General features: G+C 43.4%; 1 protein-coding gene across 1 annotated transcript in view; it reads left to right on the plus strand.

Annotated features, from left to right (window-relative positions):
* Positions 1-17,545, plus strand: part of CHD7 (chromodomain helicase DNA binding protein 7) — a 177,895-nt gene that overhangs the window by 106,823 nt on the left and 53,527 nt on the right. The window contains exons 7-11 of the mRNA XM_040354257.1: positions 1,148-1,203; positions 9,431-9,545; positions 13,376-13,459; positions 15,241-15,378; positions 15,478-15,599. Of these exons, the coding sequence (XP_040210191.1) occupies positions 1,148-1,203; positions 9,431-9,545; positions 13,376-13,459; positions 15,241-15,378; positions 15,478-15,599 (515 nt within the window). The remainder of the gene's footprint in view (positions 1-1,147; positions 1,204-9,430; positions 9,546-13,375; positions 13,460-15,240; positions 15,379-15,477; positions 15,600-17,545) is intronic.

A 17,545-nucleotide genomic window follows, 5' to 3' on the forward strand; every position in this document is an offset into this window, starting at 1 on the left:
TTTAAGCAGTTGCATTCCCTGGCATTGTAATAGATTATACATACAGTAATGTTTATTGTACATAAATTGAATTGCTGTTTATATGCCCCATGTGTGAGCTTAGCTGGCTTTAGTTTATGCACATCTGTGTTTTTGTCCAGATCTTTTCAGGGGGAGACTCCTCTACTAGGCAGTTCTATGGGGATTTACTATCTGTGTATGAAAGCACTGGAGACTGCTCTGTAAAATTCACTTTCGCTTTGCTATTGAACCATTACTCTTTCTAGTGTACGCTCGCTGACATCGTCTTTTCAGGAATTTTCTTCCTCGAGCTCCCATTGGCTTCATTCACATTCATTCAGCTCTAGTTAAAAACAGCTCCTGAGAAAGTGCAGACTCGCTCTTTCAGCATCTCTCAAATGAACGTCTTAACTGGTGTCTTAACCGCCGTGGTGAGAGCATTGTATCAAATCCGATTCAGTCATGCCCTTAGTGATGTCTTAAGTGCGAACACGAAAGCAATATAAATTGTCGACCACAAGCATTTTGTAGTCAGCGGTTAGCTTCCTCTCAACACACAGGCACACACCCCGTAGAAGCCAATTGTAAAAATGCAGCAAGACTGTATTGAGCCAGCCAAAAATAATACATTTGGCATTAGGGAGTGCAGTTGTTAATTGGCTGCTGCCTGAGAAAATGGTACACTTGGCGTCTACTTAACGCTGTGGGTTTGGCAGCCAGCCAGGTACAGGGTCAGGCCGTTGTGAATGAAAACGGCGTGCAGCGAGGGAGGAGTTAAACATTATTCATGTCTCAGATATGACAATGCAGAGTCAGACAGCTGTTCTTCAAGGGAACATTTGCTTTTTATTTACAAGGGTTTAATGGTTAATATCTTGATGGTACAACACACGCCATGTGATATACATTATTCTGTCTGAATGCATAAAGAGTCACAGAGAAGGGAGTCTGCAGTTCAGACGGATACAAATCATTTTATTACTCATAATGAGTGGAATCCTGCTAGAGAGACATAGCCGGCTGGCCGGATTACACATTATGAATATCTAAAACTCCTGTGCTGCTTGTAACTTTCCCAGCCGGTTGTGCTCGGCAATGATTCACCTATGTTCATTAAAACTCTGAAATGTGCTTTCTTCCCTTGTAGCTGGAGTCTGGGGAGGAAGTAGAAGTGGAAGAATTTTATGCGAAGTACAAGAACTTGTAAGTAAATTGTTTTATCTCTGTAATATTGCTCAGAGGTGGGCAGTCTGTGACTCAGTCTGTAGTCTCAGCTGGGTGCCTGGGATATAGTAAATGTTGCTGGGAAGTCTTTACAACATGTGCTACCTGTACTACCAGGGGGTACTTATATGTCTGGTGACGGGGGGGACGGACGGACGGGGGGGGGGGACACTTCAGGGAACACTTTTTTTTTTTTTTTTATACAAAATCAAATGAGTTACTGGAGTTTTAAAACCAGAAGAATCCTAGTATATTTAACGGTCTTAACTAATATACACACAGGGTAGTTAGCAGACCTTCACCTTTGTCCACTTTCTTTTATATTAATCTTGTCCCCTTCCTGTCCACAATCGCACAAGGATTTTTCTCTAGTCGTCTTCCAGGACAGCCTCTTGAGACCTTGGGCTCCTCCCTCCGGGACAGGAAACACGTACACCCTTTTCTTTAAAGGGCGGTCCTCTAGATCTCCTCCTCAGTTATTGTGTTTCCTGCCAGAAGGGAAGGAGCACGTTTTTTAAGGGACTTTTAAAATGCTGGATTCCCTCTCTGCCTGGTACCCCTCTGCTCCTGCTAGGAAGAGAAAGGTCACCGTTTTTTTCACTGCTGTCTAAAGCTCAGAGAGAGTGGGAACCCTTGATGTCGGCATCCCCCCCGCAGTACCCTGTACCTGTTGCGTTGATCTCCTTCTGAGGGCACAGCGCGGTACATCAGCTATGGCGGCGGCGAGAGACGCTGGCTGGCCATGCCGCTCTGCACTGCAGATCCTCTTCCGGAGCGGCGCTGAGGGGCGGGACGGATGCGTTCCACAAGGCGGAAGTGCGTCACCGGAACGGCGTCATCAAGGGGCGCTGTCGAAACCTAGTCCCATTCGACTTAAGCGCGGCAGTGGAAGGAAGGCACACGGAGCGGTGTGTTCCATACGCAGCCGGGCTGTTTAAGGACACAGGACCGATGGAGGAAGCGAGGCAGGCTACAGACTCCGGGTCCACCGGCTCCGGCGTCTCCCAGGTAAGGGGGGCTAGGCTCACTCTTCACTTACCTTGGGGGACATGGTCTGAATTATCTCAGGACCTTTTCTCCCTCCCTGGGCAGGGCCTGTGGTGGAGGGCTCCCCAGCACTTACCTTTTCTGACACACGGGTGGTTGTCAGGGGGCATTGTCTTTTATACTAAAACATGGTGTTTGTGTTTGATTTTAGGTCAAATCTCAGGACAAAACGCCAGCACAAGCCCCTAAAAGAAAGTGCGCTGTATGTGGGGAAAAATTGGGTTCCAGCTGGAAAAAGCCTCTATGTGTAGAGTGCATCTCCAGTCTGGTCAAGGATGACTCTGTGGCAGAATGCCAAAAAGTCTTATCATCTGTAAAAGATGAGCTAGCATCCACTTTCAAATCTCCGGGGAATGATGGATAGGATGCAGATGCCGTCCCCGGTATATAGGACCCCTAGTGCCCCGTCCTTGGCAACTCCGGTCGAAGGGGATGAGCATGAGGAAGAGGAAGCAGGAGGGTCCACTCGGTCCCAGGCTTCCTCTCAGGTAGATTCAGCTTCGGGCTCTGAGCTAGAAGAAGAAGACTCTTCCAGGGGGACTAGATATAGACTGTCTCTAGAAGATGTGGGAGACTTGCTTAAAGCAATATATGAAACCCTAGAGATCCGAGAGGAACAGGTCCAGCTATCTAAGCACGACCAACTTTATCAAGGTAGTGCTGTAAAGACCAGGTGTTTTCCTGTTCATAAGTCGTTGGTGGAAACGATCTTGTTGGAGTGGGAGCAACCAGAAAAAAGACCTTTTTTTGCAGGGAACCTAAAGCGTAGATATCCTTTTGAGGAAGATACTACGCTCCCATGGAACAAAGTTCCAAAGCTAGATGCACCTCTGGCCAGGGTATCAAAAAGAACTGACCTGGCCTTCGATGACCTTGGAACACTTAAAGATCCGATGGATAAAAGGGGTGACATCATTTTAAAAAGGGCTTGGGATGCTTCCACTATTGCACTTAAACCAGCGTTGGCGGCTACTTGCGTAGCCAGGAACTTGGAGTGTTGGCTTAATCAACTCCAAGCGCATATCACTGCTGGTACATCCAGGCAGCAGATCTTAAAATCCTTCCCGTTACTCTTGAAGGCGGCTGGCTTCCTAGCCGATGCTTCCTCAGAATCGGTGAAGCTTGCAGCCAGATCGGCAGCGTTGGTCAACGCAGCCAGAAGGTCGGTCTGGTTAAAGACATGGACGGGTGACGCCGCATCAAAATTAAAACTCTGCGGCTTACCTTTTTCTGGCGATCACTTATTTGGTCCGGGTCTCCAGGAGGCACTAGAAAGGACACAAGATAAAAAGAAAGCCTTCCCGGAAAGAAAAAAGAAAGAAAATAAACGCTTTTTTCGAGGGTTTAGGCAAAACCAGAAAGACCGGGATTCACATCCTAAAAAACATTGGGTGGGCCAAAAGGGACGTGGAAGAGGAGGAATCTTGTTTAACCCTCCTCAGGTTCCCCCCAAAACCCAGTGACACTCAGGTCCCTGTGGGAGGAAGATTGGGGGAGTTCCTCTCACAATGGACAGAATTAACAGTCAGTCCGTTTGTACACGACCTCATAGAAAACGGCTACAGGCTGGAATTCTCAGTTCCCCCTCCCCCAATATTTTTGGTCACTCAACCTCCCAGAGACCGGGAGAAGGCAGAGGCCCTGGGTCTCCTTTTAGGGGACCTGTTGGATCAGAGGGTTCTGTTGGAAGTTCCCCAGGAGGAGGAAGGTCAGGGGGTGTATTCACATGTCTTCGTGGTGAAAAAGCCCTCAGGAAAGTACAGACTGATTTTAAACCTTCGTCCCCTCAACAAGTGGGTCCGGTACAAACGGTTCAGAATGGAATCGATATTTTCAGTCACCAGTCTGATCTTCCCAAAGTGTTATATGGCCACCGTGGACTTACGGGACGCATATTTACACATTCCGATCCGTCAGGAATGCCAAAAATTCCTGCGTCTAGCGGTAAGACTGGGTTCTGCTACCAAACATCTGCAATTCAGGGCCCTCCCCTTTGGCCTGTCTTCCTCGCCAAGGATTTTTACCAAAGTCCTAGCAGAAGCCCTGGCACCACTGAGACTCCAAGGAGTAACAATAGTGCCTTACCTAGACGATCTGTTGTTCATAGCCCCGTCTGGTCATCAGTTAGAGAGCGACCTGAAGGTAGCCCTGTCTTTCCTGCGTTCCCTGGGTTGGCTGGTCAACGAAGAAAAATCGCAGATGATACCATCACAGGAGGTGATGTACCTGGGATACAGAATATCCTCAGTAGAAAAGAAGATTTTCCTTCCCAAGGAAAAAATTCTCAAACTGGATCAGGCGGTTGCTTTTCTCCAGACGAATCAGGAGATCAGCATAAGGCAAGTTATGCGAGTTCTGGGTCTGATGTCGGCCTGTTTTCCGGCGGTACCCTGGGCCAGATTTCATTCGCGTCCTCTCCAGGCACATATGCTCAAACTTTGGAGTGGCAGGAAGGAGGATTTGGACCTCACAATACCTATCCCAAAGAGCATTCAAAGAAACCTATGGTGGTGGAGAGCCAGAGAGAACCTGGACAAGGGTCTTCTCTGGGATCCGCCAGTGGCTATGGTAATGACCACCGATGCCAGCAGGGGGGGTTGGGGCGCCCACCTGGGAGAAGTTTGGACCCAGGGTCAATGGTCGTCCTCGGAGGTTCTTCGGTCATCAAACCAAAAAGAACTGTTAGCCGTTCTAAAAGCCATTCAGGGCTTCAAGTGCTATCTAGTGGGTCAGCATCTACAAATCAGAACGGACAACGCTGCCACAGTAGCTTATATAAACAAGCAAGGAGGCACAAGGAGCCCAGCCCTACAGGCAACAGCTACACAGATCTTGATCTGGGCAGAGAAAAATCTGGTACACCTTTCAGCTGTCCACCTAAAGGGCTCACTGAATACCCTGGCAGATTTCCTCAGCAGACAGGTAGTGTGTCAGGACGAGTGGTCTCTAGACCAGGAGACTTTCTACCAGATAGTCTCACTCTGGGGACTACCAGAGGTGGACCTGTTCGCAGCAGAGGAGAACAGGAAGGTTACAACATTTTTTTCCATTCACCCACAAGACAAAGCGAAGGGGATAGATGCCTTTTCACATCCTTGGCATTTCAGCCTGGCATACGCATTCCCTCCAGTGAGGTTGATTCCCAGGGTAATCCAAAAATTTCTCAGGGAACCCGCGGATCTGATTCTGATCACGCCTTTCTGGCCCAAGAGGCCATGGTTCGCCAGCCTGTGGAGGCTGGCCCTGTATCCACCTTGGACACTTCCAGAGAAAGTAGATCTACTGTCTATAGGTCCAGTCCTTCATCCTCAGATAAAGAACCTGAAACTAACTGCCTGGTTTCTGAAGAGCAACTATTGAAAGCACGGGGTTTTTCAGATAAAGTGGTCACGACTCTCTTAGGGTGTCGCAAACCGGTAACTAGAGCAATATACTCTAAGGTGTGGAAAAAATTCAATTCCTGGAAGATACAACAAGGAATGAATCATTCTGGCATCCCAGTAGTGCTAGAATTTTTGCAGGCAGGTGCGGACTTAGGCTTATCAGTCAGCACTCTCAAAGTACAGGCGGCTGCCTTAAGTATTTTTTTGGATGTACCTCTTCAACAGGATCGCTTCGTCAAAAACTTTTTCAAAAGTCTGACAAGATCTAATCCAACTAGGATTAGAGCCTGTCCCTCTTGGGATCTGTCCTTGGTACTAAAGGCTCTTACTAACAAACCATTTGAACCGCTGGAAGAGTCTTCTCTGAAACATGTTACCCTTAAGACAGTCTTTCTAGTGGCCATAGCCTCAGCCAGGAGAGTCAGCGATCTTCAGGCCCTCTCTATTAGGGAACCCTTCCTATCTGTATTTGATGATAGGATAATTCTTAGGACGGATCCTAGCTTCCTACCCAAGGTAGCCTCTACCTTTCATAGGACTCAGGACATTGTCCTACCAACCTTGCTTTCCTCTTCAGAAAATGATGAAGGGGAATTTTTGTCCTTATTGGATGTTAAAAGAAGTCTTTTATTTTACTTAGAAGTCACAAAGGAATTTAGACTATGTGACTCACTTTTTGTTAACTTCTCAGGTGCCCGCAAGGGTCACAGAACATCAAAATCCTCTATTGCCAGATGGCTCAGGATGTTGATTGTAGAAGCATATACGTTAGGGGGTAGGGAACCACCTACAGTTAAAGCACATTCTACTCGGGCAGTGGCGGTTTCCTGGGCAGAAAGAGCAGGAGCGTCCCCGGAAGAGATCTGTAAGGCGGCAGCCTGGACATCTTACTCAACCTTTGCAAGACACTACCGGTTGGACCTGCTGTCAGACAAGGATCAGGCCTTCGGACGAAGGGTCCTCCAGACAGTAGTCCCACCCTAAAAACCAGTAAGTTCTTGCTTGTCATCTCAAGAGGCTGTCCTGGAAGACGACTAGAGAAAGACCGGAGTTAGGCTTACCGGTAACTCTGTTTCTAGGAGTCTTCCAGGACAGCCGGAGTTTTTCCCACCCGGTGTCTGTTAAGGAACTGTAATTGTGGTGAAGATATAAAATGATCTAACGATGTGTTAGTAGACTATGTCTTTCAGGATCTTCTGGTATTTCTCGGGCAAACTGAGGAGGAGATCTAGAGGACCGCCCTTTAAAGAAAAGGGTGTACGTGTTTCCTGTCCCGGAGGGAGGAGCCCAAGGTCTCAAGAGGCTGTCCTGGAAGACTCCTAGAAACAGAGTTACCGGTAAGCCTAACTCTGGTCTTTTCCCCATTTTTATAGAAGAAGTTCACCTTTCCAGAAAAAATAATGCACATATTTGCAGAAAAAATTTGCATTTTTTTTCCTTCCTACACAAGCCTGCTGCAGGGCTTGTAAATGAATTACGAGAGTACTCATCAGCCCCCTTGCAGTTCAATCAGCACTAACAGTTGTCAGCCTCAGTGGCTGACATTACTTGTAGTTCATTCTCAAGAAACTGTGAATGAATGACACATGGCCACTCTCTTTTCAAAAAGTGACCGCAGGTGCAGGGGGAACTGACAGGAGCTGGAAACAGGTTAGAAGCTTCATGGTAAATATGGGTCTCTCATCCATGTCCTTTATCCCTGGAGGCTTTGGGCCAGTGTACTGAAAATGCACACCAGGGAACCAGGAAAATGCAGAGGACTCACAATGGTGGTAGAGTGAAAGACGTGGGACCTGGTGTGCAGAAGCAATGCAGCAGATCACCACAGAGCTAGATTACTTGGGTGTGTGAGTATGTTGTGGATGTCAGGGCCAAAAAAGAAAAGGTGGACTATACAGGGGTTGGACAAAATAATGGAAAAGAGTATGGTAAAAACAAAATCATTACCCAATATAATATGCCTTTGGCATCCAACACGGCTTGAATTCTCCTGGGAATTAACAAATATATAAATCTTGGATGGTGGATAAAGGAATCTGATACCACTCTTCATGCCAAAATCCAGGTCACAATTCTGCGCAATGTCCTTTTCTCTTTCAGTCGGTTGACCATGTCGACTGCAATTATGCTTATCAGGCGTCATTTTCCGGGAAACTGTATATGCTGTCATAACCTTTCATACTGTACTTCAAAACACTGCAAATTGCTAAATACAGAGGTGCCAGGTAAGCAGGCACTGACAATTTGCCCTCTTTGGAAATTGGTAAGCTCTGAGATGACTCTGTATTACTAGCAGTGCACACAGTGAATGAGGAAAGTGAATCTTCTTATCAGTTAGCTAGGTGTCTCATCACACAGCGGAATCAAACAAATGTTGCATCACTACCACTTTTGACGTGGAACGTCATCACTTTTACACCTGCAAATTATTTGGTGTTTTCATATTTTTGTATGCGCCATTGTATTTTGATAGCAAGGAATACAGTTGGAATTCACAGATCAGCCATTGCCTACAAGCGCTGATTGAATACGGATTTTCCAGCAGGTCTGTTCGACAGAACAGACAATGGAATACAGCAAGCTTAGCTGGTATTAGTTGTGTTAGGCAGCTGCTTGCACTTATATGGGTTTTCTGCATTCTCTTGTCTTTCTACCCTGCTGCCACCATCACCAGGTAATCACATTCTTTCTGTTGGCATTCATGTGATGTTAGAGAGAAATGACTCATTCTGTTCCTACAGGAGGGCAGAGACATGATGCAGGTACTCTGGGAATTCCAGATTGAAGTCCCTCCATACCACCCTCTATACAGGAGAAGTAAGGAGATGGTGGAGGAGGAAGGGAAAGTGCTAAATACTCTGGGGGGAGAATTCTCATCCCTACTACTAAAAAGATGTAAGAAGTTAGTATATGATTTCTCCCATCATCTCCCACCCAAAATAAAAATATGTTTTAAATGAGCCCATTTAACCACTTTTGAGTATTTATATATTCCCCTTTATTACTAGCCCATCTCTCAGTTTCAAATGCTTTGATGCACGCAAAAACCTTGGTTTTATTTTTTTCTATATAAAGGGGGGTGGGGATGTTGACAACAATGGCTTCCCTTGTATGCTTAAAAAAAACAAAAAAAACACAAATGTTCTTGGAGAGGTTCCTTTTTGGAAAGTAGACAGATTTTTTATTTTTTTCGTATTTTTTTTTTTGGCATACATTTGTGTAAATTAAGACATGCAGGTATTAAGGTGGTTATAACATGGGGCTTGGTAATGTAGAGGTCATATGTGGCTGGAGGTGATGGTGTAAGGGTTAAAACCAATTTCACAATAAAAGTACTCCAAATAAACAAAATAAAAGTTACTGTTGCCTGCTCATTATATATAAATCATTCATTAATTATTTCAAAGATCTATTCATTCAAACATTCATTGATTCTCCCTCAACAGAGGAAAGGGATGGCTTTCAAATGTAAACAGTTGGATGGTTTACATTTGTGATCCCTGTGATTGGCCATCAAGCCAAAAAGTCACTCTGCTATTGTACATTTTGCCTATGGTCTGTGCGGTCTTATGACCCCACGATCATGGGCATTATGTGTGCTCTGGGCATGTGTACAATATAAACACTGTGCCAATTTAAATTGGCTCTTCAGAACACCCTCAACCACTATTCTGCCAGTATGAAACGCATGATGGTAATGAAATAGTTGAAGTTAAGAGCCACTGTGATTGCCTATTTGTAAAGATGGAGTCTACAATTAATTTTCTTTTCTGCAGTTCTTATTTGCACTGCCAGTGGGCCTCTCTGGAGGATCTGGAGAAAGACAAGAGGATTCAACAAAAAATTAAGCGTTTTCGGGCAAAGCAGGGCCAGAACAAGTTCCTCTCAGAGGTAAGCTGTGTATTGTTTGAATTGTTTAGTACTTGTATGTGCCAGTGTCACTTTACATGGTTACAGACGGTGCGGTTCAGTTTTCTTTGTGTAATATTCATGTCTATAAACAGGAAGTTGGTTGGCTTCCTGTTGTCAGGATGTATATTGCGGTCTCTCCACTCTGCTTCATAATAAAGAATAGTGGGATGTCTTGATATACTGACAGGCAGCTTTCTCTTCTAGGAAATCTAGTTAAATGTATGACTGGCTTAGATGCGTGCCTTGCATTTGAGGAATAATTTAATGATTTTCCTAGAAAGCTTGCTGGGGAAAAAAAGGGTTTATGCTTCTGAGACGAGAAGAAAATCGGAGCTGATGGTCAAGCTAGGGTCATATTCATTACTCAGTGGGTGGAGTGTGTGATACTCGATCTGTGTTATTACTGTTGGGAATTGCGATTATTATGCTTGGAATTATTGTTGCTGCTTAGGTTTTCATTATTTCCTTTCCTTTTCTCAAAAGCTGATTATTCACGCCAAACCAGTGGTCATTTTTTATTTTCAAGTATTGGGATGTTTGTAGACGTCCTAAAAAGTAACTTTAAGGTGGAAGTTCACCCTAGAATTACATGAACATTAAACTTTCATAAATGTATAGCACCATGTTTGACTTCTGTCTGTTCTCCGGTTGTTTAGCAATTGGCTGGGGAAACTGTCAGTCATTTACCAGAAACCCCATTCAGCTCACGATGTCACTCCCCATGCTACCTTGTGATAGTCTGACAGGAAAATGCTTCCTCTGTGCCCTAATGGTTGAAATGTAGATCGTGTTGGGGTAGGTGGCTAAACACCATGGGAGAGATTTACAAAGACTAGTGCACACAGAATATGATGCAGGGGTGCATAGTAACCAACCAGCTTCTAGGTTTTTTGCCCTCGTTCACACTGAACACGTCTTTGAAATTGTGTGAGTTCATCTGAACTTGCACTATTTCAAAGCTGCATTTCAGTCCGACTTCAGGAGTGACTTGAAAGACATCTGTGCAGGTTCATGCACAGATGTCTATTGAAATCGCCACCAAAATCGCCAAAAGTAGTGCAGGTGGTGATATGAATGAGGGATAATTGTCAAAGGTTAATTGAACAAGCTGAAGTTAGAAGCTGATTGGCTACTGTGCACAGCTGCACAAGATTCTGTGCGCGCCAGTTTTAGTAAATCTCTCCCCCCATGAGTTGCATGAGGTGATTGGTAAATTATCAGCAGTTTTCATTGCTGGACAACAGGGGTGCGAAAAATAATGTAAACTTAGTGCTATCATCATTTTTTATTATTGTTATACAAGATTTAAATAACGCCAACAGGTTTGCACAGCACTTTACAACATGAGGGCAGACAGTACAGTTACAATTGAATACGGGAGGAATCGGAGAGCCCTGCTCGTTAGAGCTTGCACTCTAGTGCTATGCATTTATCAAGGTTCATGTGCTACGGTATACGGCTGTTTAACTTTGATAGAGAAATTTCAGGGTGAAAGTCTGCTTTAAAGTATTACTAAAGTAGAAAAAATGTTTTTAAATCAAAATAAACGTTGTACTCATCTGCCCTGTGCAGTGGTATTGCACAGAGTGGCCCGATCCTCCTCTTCTGGTGTCCCTCGACAGTAATTTTGGCTCCTCCTCTTTGTGTACCCAAAGCAAGCCACTTGCTAAGGAGTCTGTGTCTGTGCGCTCACACAGCGGAACTTGGGCCCCCCCCCCCCCCCACGTTCGCCTCCCTGCATTTGAGTGCTGTGTGAAGGAGAGGGGAGAATAGATACAGCCATGCCCAGTGCTGGCTCTATCTTCCCCTCCCTTCTCCTTCACACAGGGAGGCAGTGAAATGGAAAACATTGGAATGCATTAAGGTAAAAAAAAGTTTTTAGCATTAGTATCACTTTAAGTGTACCTGTCACCTACAATATTAAAAACCAGTTTATTTTATAAACTTGGGTAATGATATACAGAAACTAGAGATCTTTGTGAAACATGTGGTACCTCATGCCATGTACCAGGAATATGAATGGTCTATTCTTTACTATCTAAATTGCTACAAAAATCTAGCAGGAGGCACAAGACCACAGACTGGTGCTTGGAGATTTTTGTATTGCTTTCCTGCAGTCACCAAGTATGCCCATGGGGAACCCACATCATCCCCACCTACCGCAAACTGAGATTTTCACCTTTTTTTTAAAAATGCCAGTTTGCAGTTGATTCCACATAGCAATGTATGCTGGTTTATTCATATGGCTCTTTCAGAAAAATGTTGCATATAATAATGTAAAAGACCCTTTTCTCAATATATTACATTCAGGAAACGGGAGGTTTGTGGAGTATATCTCAGATGTGAATGCATTGTGCTTTCGCCTTGTTCCAGCTGTTAAGCCATTCGAAGGGTTTACCCCATTCTGTCTGAGCTGGACCCATTCATGCATATTCCGTTCTGTATCACTCCGAGAGCTAATTATGCCAAGGATTGTGGCTGTCCTTCCCAGATTTGGACAATTGCCCACATGGGACTAACCTTCTGATCACCAATTTAATTTCACTTAGATCTGTATGCTGAGCCGGAGCAAGGGTCAGACTGATGAAAGTGTTCACAGATTCCATCTTGGTCTTTCCCTGTCATTCAGTAGAATCCAGGACTAAAAAATATATTCTGTGAAGAAGAGAAAAAAATAAAATCAAAACTGTAATTGGCATTGACATTTTCTGCTACAGTAAAGCTTGTAAAGGGATCAATGCCTGTAAGGCTGTCCAATCTAAATCAAACCTGTCATATGTCAAGCATCACATTGGTCTTTGCCATGTGTTAATAAGCCTTAATTAAGATTTGTTGTGTGTGTGTGTGTGTGTGTAATATATATATATATATATATATATATATATATTACACACACACACACACACACACACACACACACATATATATATATGTATATGTGTGTGTATGTAATATATATATATATATATATATATATATATATAATTTATAATATATATTATGTGTGTGCTTTCTATTTGAACTAGTGCATATAAAAGCGCAGAAACCTTTTTGAAGACTGTGTATATATTTCACTAATTCAGTGAAAGTCTGCCATTACTGCTTTTGAACATGGTAGTTGCCTGAATGACATACAGTTGGATTTTCTGTGACTCTGTTCTATTAATAGGTCAGTGATTCAGAATATATTAAAGTCCATGGGTCAGCATGACAGCCAAGGAACTAGCATTTTCAAGAGGTCAGCTGCAGCACCTGCATTTGTCCAAGTTTCCTAGAAGCGGCAATTGTGCAGACCTAAATATCTAGTTTTAAAAAATATATGTATTTTTTGTCAGAAGGAAAAAGAAACAGCATTTAATCCAATTTGACGCTGGCTTCCCTTAGGATTTAGAATGCAGTGGCGTGTGTTTTCATCTGGCAGCCAAGTGGTTAAATGACACCAGCACTTAAATTTAAACCGCTCTTTCGCAAGCTGTAGATTTCTAGAAACCGTGTGAGCTATAAGCCTTTTCGATTGCTCATTAGTGAATTGTAATTTCACACTTCATTTAAAATATTCTTCAACTTTCTCCTGCTGTAAAAGGGTTTCACACAGTAATTAAGAGGCCCAGTTAACAAAGTCTGAGGAGTCTCTTACCCTCACGGGGAGCAATCCTGCTGAATTGTAGGTTTTCAATTAGCATGTTAGAGGTTGTCGAGTCGGGTTTCTGTATTTCTGTGACCTGAACTGCAATAATACATCTTTGGTGTAGAAATGTTTCCCTTAGGGCCACAGTAAATAAGATGCTGATTTCCCTGTTTGTCAACAGATTGAAGATGATCTATTTAATCCTGACTATGTGGAAATTGATCGGATACTAGATGTCTCCACCGGCGCAGACGAGAATGGAGAGGTAAAGGCATTTTCATTTTTTTTTTTTTTTCTTCTTAATTGCAGGATCCTACAAAATTGTAATTGGTTTCTGAAGCGTAGTTCTCCCTATTTTTGTGCAAGGTGAAAATTTGGTGATTTTTTTTTTTTTTTTTTTTTTTTTTCATTATAAATTTTGGCAGTTATTGAATAGCAGACGTATTGCTTAGCGGAACAAGATTTAACCTTTCCTTGACCAGGGCTATTTTATGCTACACCAAGAAATCGATGTGGTACAAAAAAGGTGTTTGTCAACAAGCTGATAGTCTCTTGTCACCGAGTGATTAAAAAATGTCATGCATAGTTTAGGTGTGAACAGGCTGGTAATTAGAACATATGAGGTGCAACATTCATCTACACAACTATGCAATTTATAGAAGTAGAGGTGCCATGAATCCTAGGACACTGAGCAATGAAGGGTTGCGAATACCGTAAAAGGCGACATGGTCTATCAAAATGGTGACACGATGGCTGATTTTTTTATTTTTAGATTTTAATGGTTTATCCAAGTCCAAGACACCTTTCACACTGGGGCATTTTTCAGGCTCTTTTGGGCTAAAAAAAGCGTCTGGAAGAAGCCTCCCCTGTGTGAGAGCCCAAGTGCTTTCACACTGGAGCGATGCACTTGCAGGACATTGGAAAAAGTCCTGCAAGCATTTTTTGGGGCCATGCGGGAGCGGTGAATACACCACTCCCCCACTGCCATTGGAATCTGCCGAAGTGCCGCTTTGCTGGTGCTATTAACCCTTAAAAGCACTATGCTAGTGGCCAAAAAGAGCACCTATTACAGTGGTAAAGTGCCCTAAAATTAGCGTCGCTTTACCACTAACATGCGTCATCCCCCCCCCCCCCCCCCCCCCAATTGCTTTTATTCTAATGGATCAGATTCTGGCTGTCATTTTTAGTCGGACTACCAAAGAAAAGGTAACTCTAGATTGGCTACTTTTGTCTCCCAGGTATCTCCCTCCTCATTGGCAGAGAACACAGCAGCAGGAGCCATTGGCTGTCAAGCACAGCTAGCCATGCTCTGTGTGTCTTATGGACACACAGACAGCTTGGGGGTGAGCACAAGTGCCCCCAGCGCAAGCGGCTTGTCATTGGGGCACTCTGCAAGTGCGTTAACTAATGCGTTTCATGCTGAACTGTGCTTAGTCATTATGTGAAGTTCAGTGTTAAACGCATAAACACTTGTTCCCAACTTCTGGGACTTTGGTGGATTTTACTGCAATAAGGGGGTGTCGTACCCAAGTGGAGTGGTGCACCTACATATTGGACACTAGTTCTGGTGACTGTCGGGGATTTCCCTTACTTTGGAGGGATTTCCCCTCAATTTCTGTTAAGGCTATGAGATGGTAAATTAAGAGAAATCTCCCCATCGGTCAGCAAATAAAATAAAAAATAAACTGTCAGGGGTTACATCTTCCCTTACTCTGTCCAAAATGACAACGTTTTGCTTTCAGTTCTACTTTAAGCATCGTCTGCCTGTTATAAGCAAACTTTTCATACGTTTTTCTCGGCTCTGGTTCTTGGCAGCAGTGTATGCATTTTCTGAACCATTTACATGTTAAATCGCGTAGTTATGGATGAAATATATATATACTGTATGTCGGTTATTAGTTCTTATCTAATCTTTATTGAAGGGCTGCATATAAACCCAGCAAGCCTGGCTTTTCTCTACCCTTTCACTGTGTATACATTTTGTCCCAGTGCTTCAGAAGGCATTGAGTTTTGAGTTGTAATTTTTTTGACACTATGCTTGTGCAGCCCGTGACACACTATTTGGTGAAGTGGTGCTCCCTCCCCTACGAAGACAGTACATGGGAGCTGAAACAGGACTTGGATCCAGCAAAGATTGAAGAATTTGAGAAACTCCAGAGCAGAGAGCCAGCAACAGAGCGCGTGGTAAGAATTGGCACAGCCAAGCAGTGTTTTTATTTGAAAATAGCTCAGTTATATGTTCTTTCGGAAAACCACTAATGGGATTTACTGCATTTGAAACAGGAGCGACCTCCTGCCGACGAGTGGAAGAAATCGGAGAGTTCCAGGGAGTATAAAAACAATAACAGTCTCAGGGAATACCAGTTGGAAGGAGTGAATTGGCTGCTGTTCAATTGGTACAACACGTAAGTATTTTTTTTCCTACTCTCCTAGCAGTAGCCTTAGTAAACTTTAATGGCTTTGTTTCATGGCAGAGTTTAACCTTACACATTTTATTGGCATCTTAGGATTGAGGTTTATACCCCATAAAAATGTGGAAAAACCTTATTTGACTGTGCGGCATCCTGTAGAATCTAGAAAGCATTTAGTAGATATGGCAAGTGTCTGATGCGGGCATTCATTGGCCAACTCTAGTTTAGATAGTACCAAGATTTCTTTTGAAAACTACACCAACCAGTACAAACAATTTACACTTTTCTTTTATTATTATTTATTTTTTATTCATTTATTTTAGTCTGTTACATTTTCCAATGAAAAAAAACAAAAAACGCATTGTCTGACCCAAAGGGTCACGTATGTAAAGAAACAAACACAAGAACATATCAACGTGAGCAGTAATTAGTGCAACAGTAGGACTCAAAACAGTAATCAGCATTATCTCAAGTGTCCCTTACTGTAACCAGCTAAATAGTCCCCGCCCCCACTCACAGGGGGATTCCCCCGAAGCAAAGCGTTCTATACAATGGGGAGGACCAACACTGTTGCTCAGCCTGCACTGATTACACTTTTTTATTTAGTGTGTTTGCATAGAGCAGCTAATACAGAACCCATATACTGACACCTTTTTATAAACTAGATTTTTACCTACCTACCTTCATCACTATTGCATGCTGTTTGATAGCAAAGCTTAGGCAGAGCATCAACTACAGTACAAAAAGATTTTTATAAAAAGGTTTTTTTATATATATATATATATATATATATATATATATATATATATATATATATATATATATATATATATATATATATATATATATATATATATATATATATAAAGAAATTCTATATATAGATAATAAAAAAATTCTGGCTCAGACTTGATAAAACTGAAGTTTAATCTGCTTTTAAATTGCCCTCTTTGGTTCCGGCCAAGCCCCCTCATCAATAATCTAATTAAATCTTTAAAGCATCTGTTCTTTGATTAGATATGATCTTTTGAACCCAGTGATGTCATTACTGGGTCTCTGTGCTTCTCTATGTAATGCAGGCAAATCATGTCTGGTAGGAGGAGCCAGTAGGGTGTTGTGCATAGCTTCCAGAAAAACCTCACAACACCCTGCCTAAAGCTTGGCCATACATGGATTGTAATTTGTCCAGTTCAGCAGGGACGGTCCAACTTTCTATCCGTTTATGACCAATGTGATTGAACAGAAGTCGATCTACTGATCGTCTTCTGTTCCACCAATGTGTCATATTTTAGCCACTTGGTCAGCACTGCAGGCTATAGACTGTAGCGCTGATCTGTGTATTCTGATGACAGGCGAGTCCCACTCTTAGAATGCAATGACAGTGGGGGGTGTGTGAATCGGGAAATCGGTCAGGTGTTTTTTTTTTTTTTATTAACCTGCTTGTTGAACTCTTCTATGGCCAGCTGACTCGCCTATGGGCCAGCTTTAGTCCCCCCTCTCGAGTACTCCGTGCTGATAGGTGCAATGTGCTGGCTCTTTAGAGGAGCCATGTAAATATCACAATACATTTATGGGTGAGTGTTCTTCTCAGACTGCATTTGCATGCAAAGCGTCCACATCTAATGCTGAGGCTTTATAAATGAAGGAGCGGAAATCCCAGTGAATGAAAGAAGTGGGCTCAGACAAGCTGGGGAAGAAATGGCTAGATCAGGGGTGTCCAACCTATTGACCTTCCTGGGCCATATTGGAAGAATAATTTTTTTGTGCCACATTTGCTGGGCCAGGGTTTAGGAGATATTCCCCTCGCAATGTGCCGCTGATTGCGCATGCGCAGCGGGGATCCTCGGCTAAAGGGCCGGCATCCGCCGGACCTTGCCGGAATGAAGTCTCCCGCGCGCATGCGCGGGAGTGACGACTTTGCAGCTCCAGCCAATCATAGC

Source organism: Rana temporaria, chromosome 5, assembly GCF_905171775.1.
Source record: "Rana temporaria chromosome 5, aRanTem1.1, whole genome shotgun sequence".
NCBI lineage: Eukaryota > Metazoa > Chordata > Amphibia > Anura > Ranidae > Rana > Rana temporaria.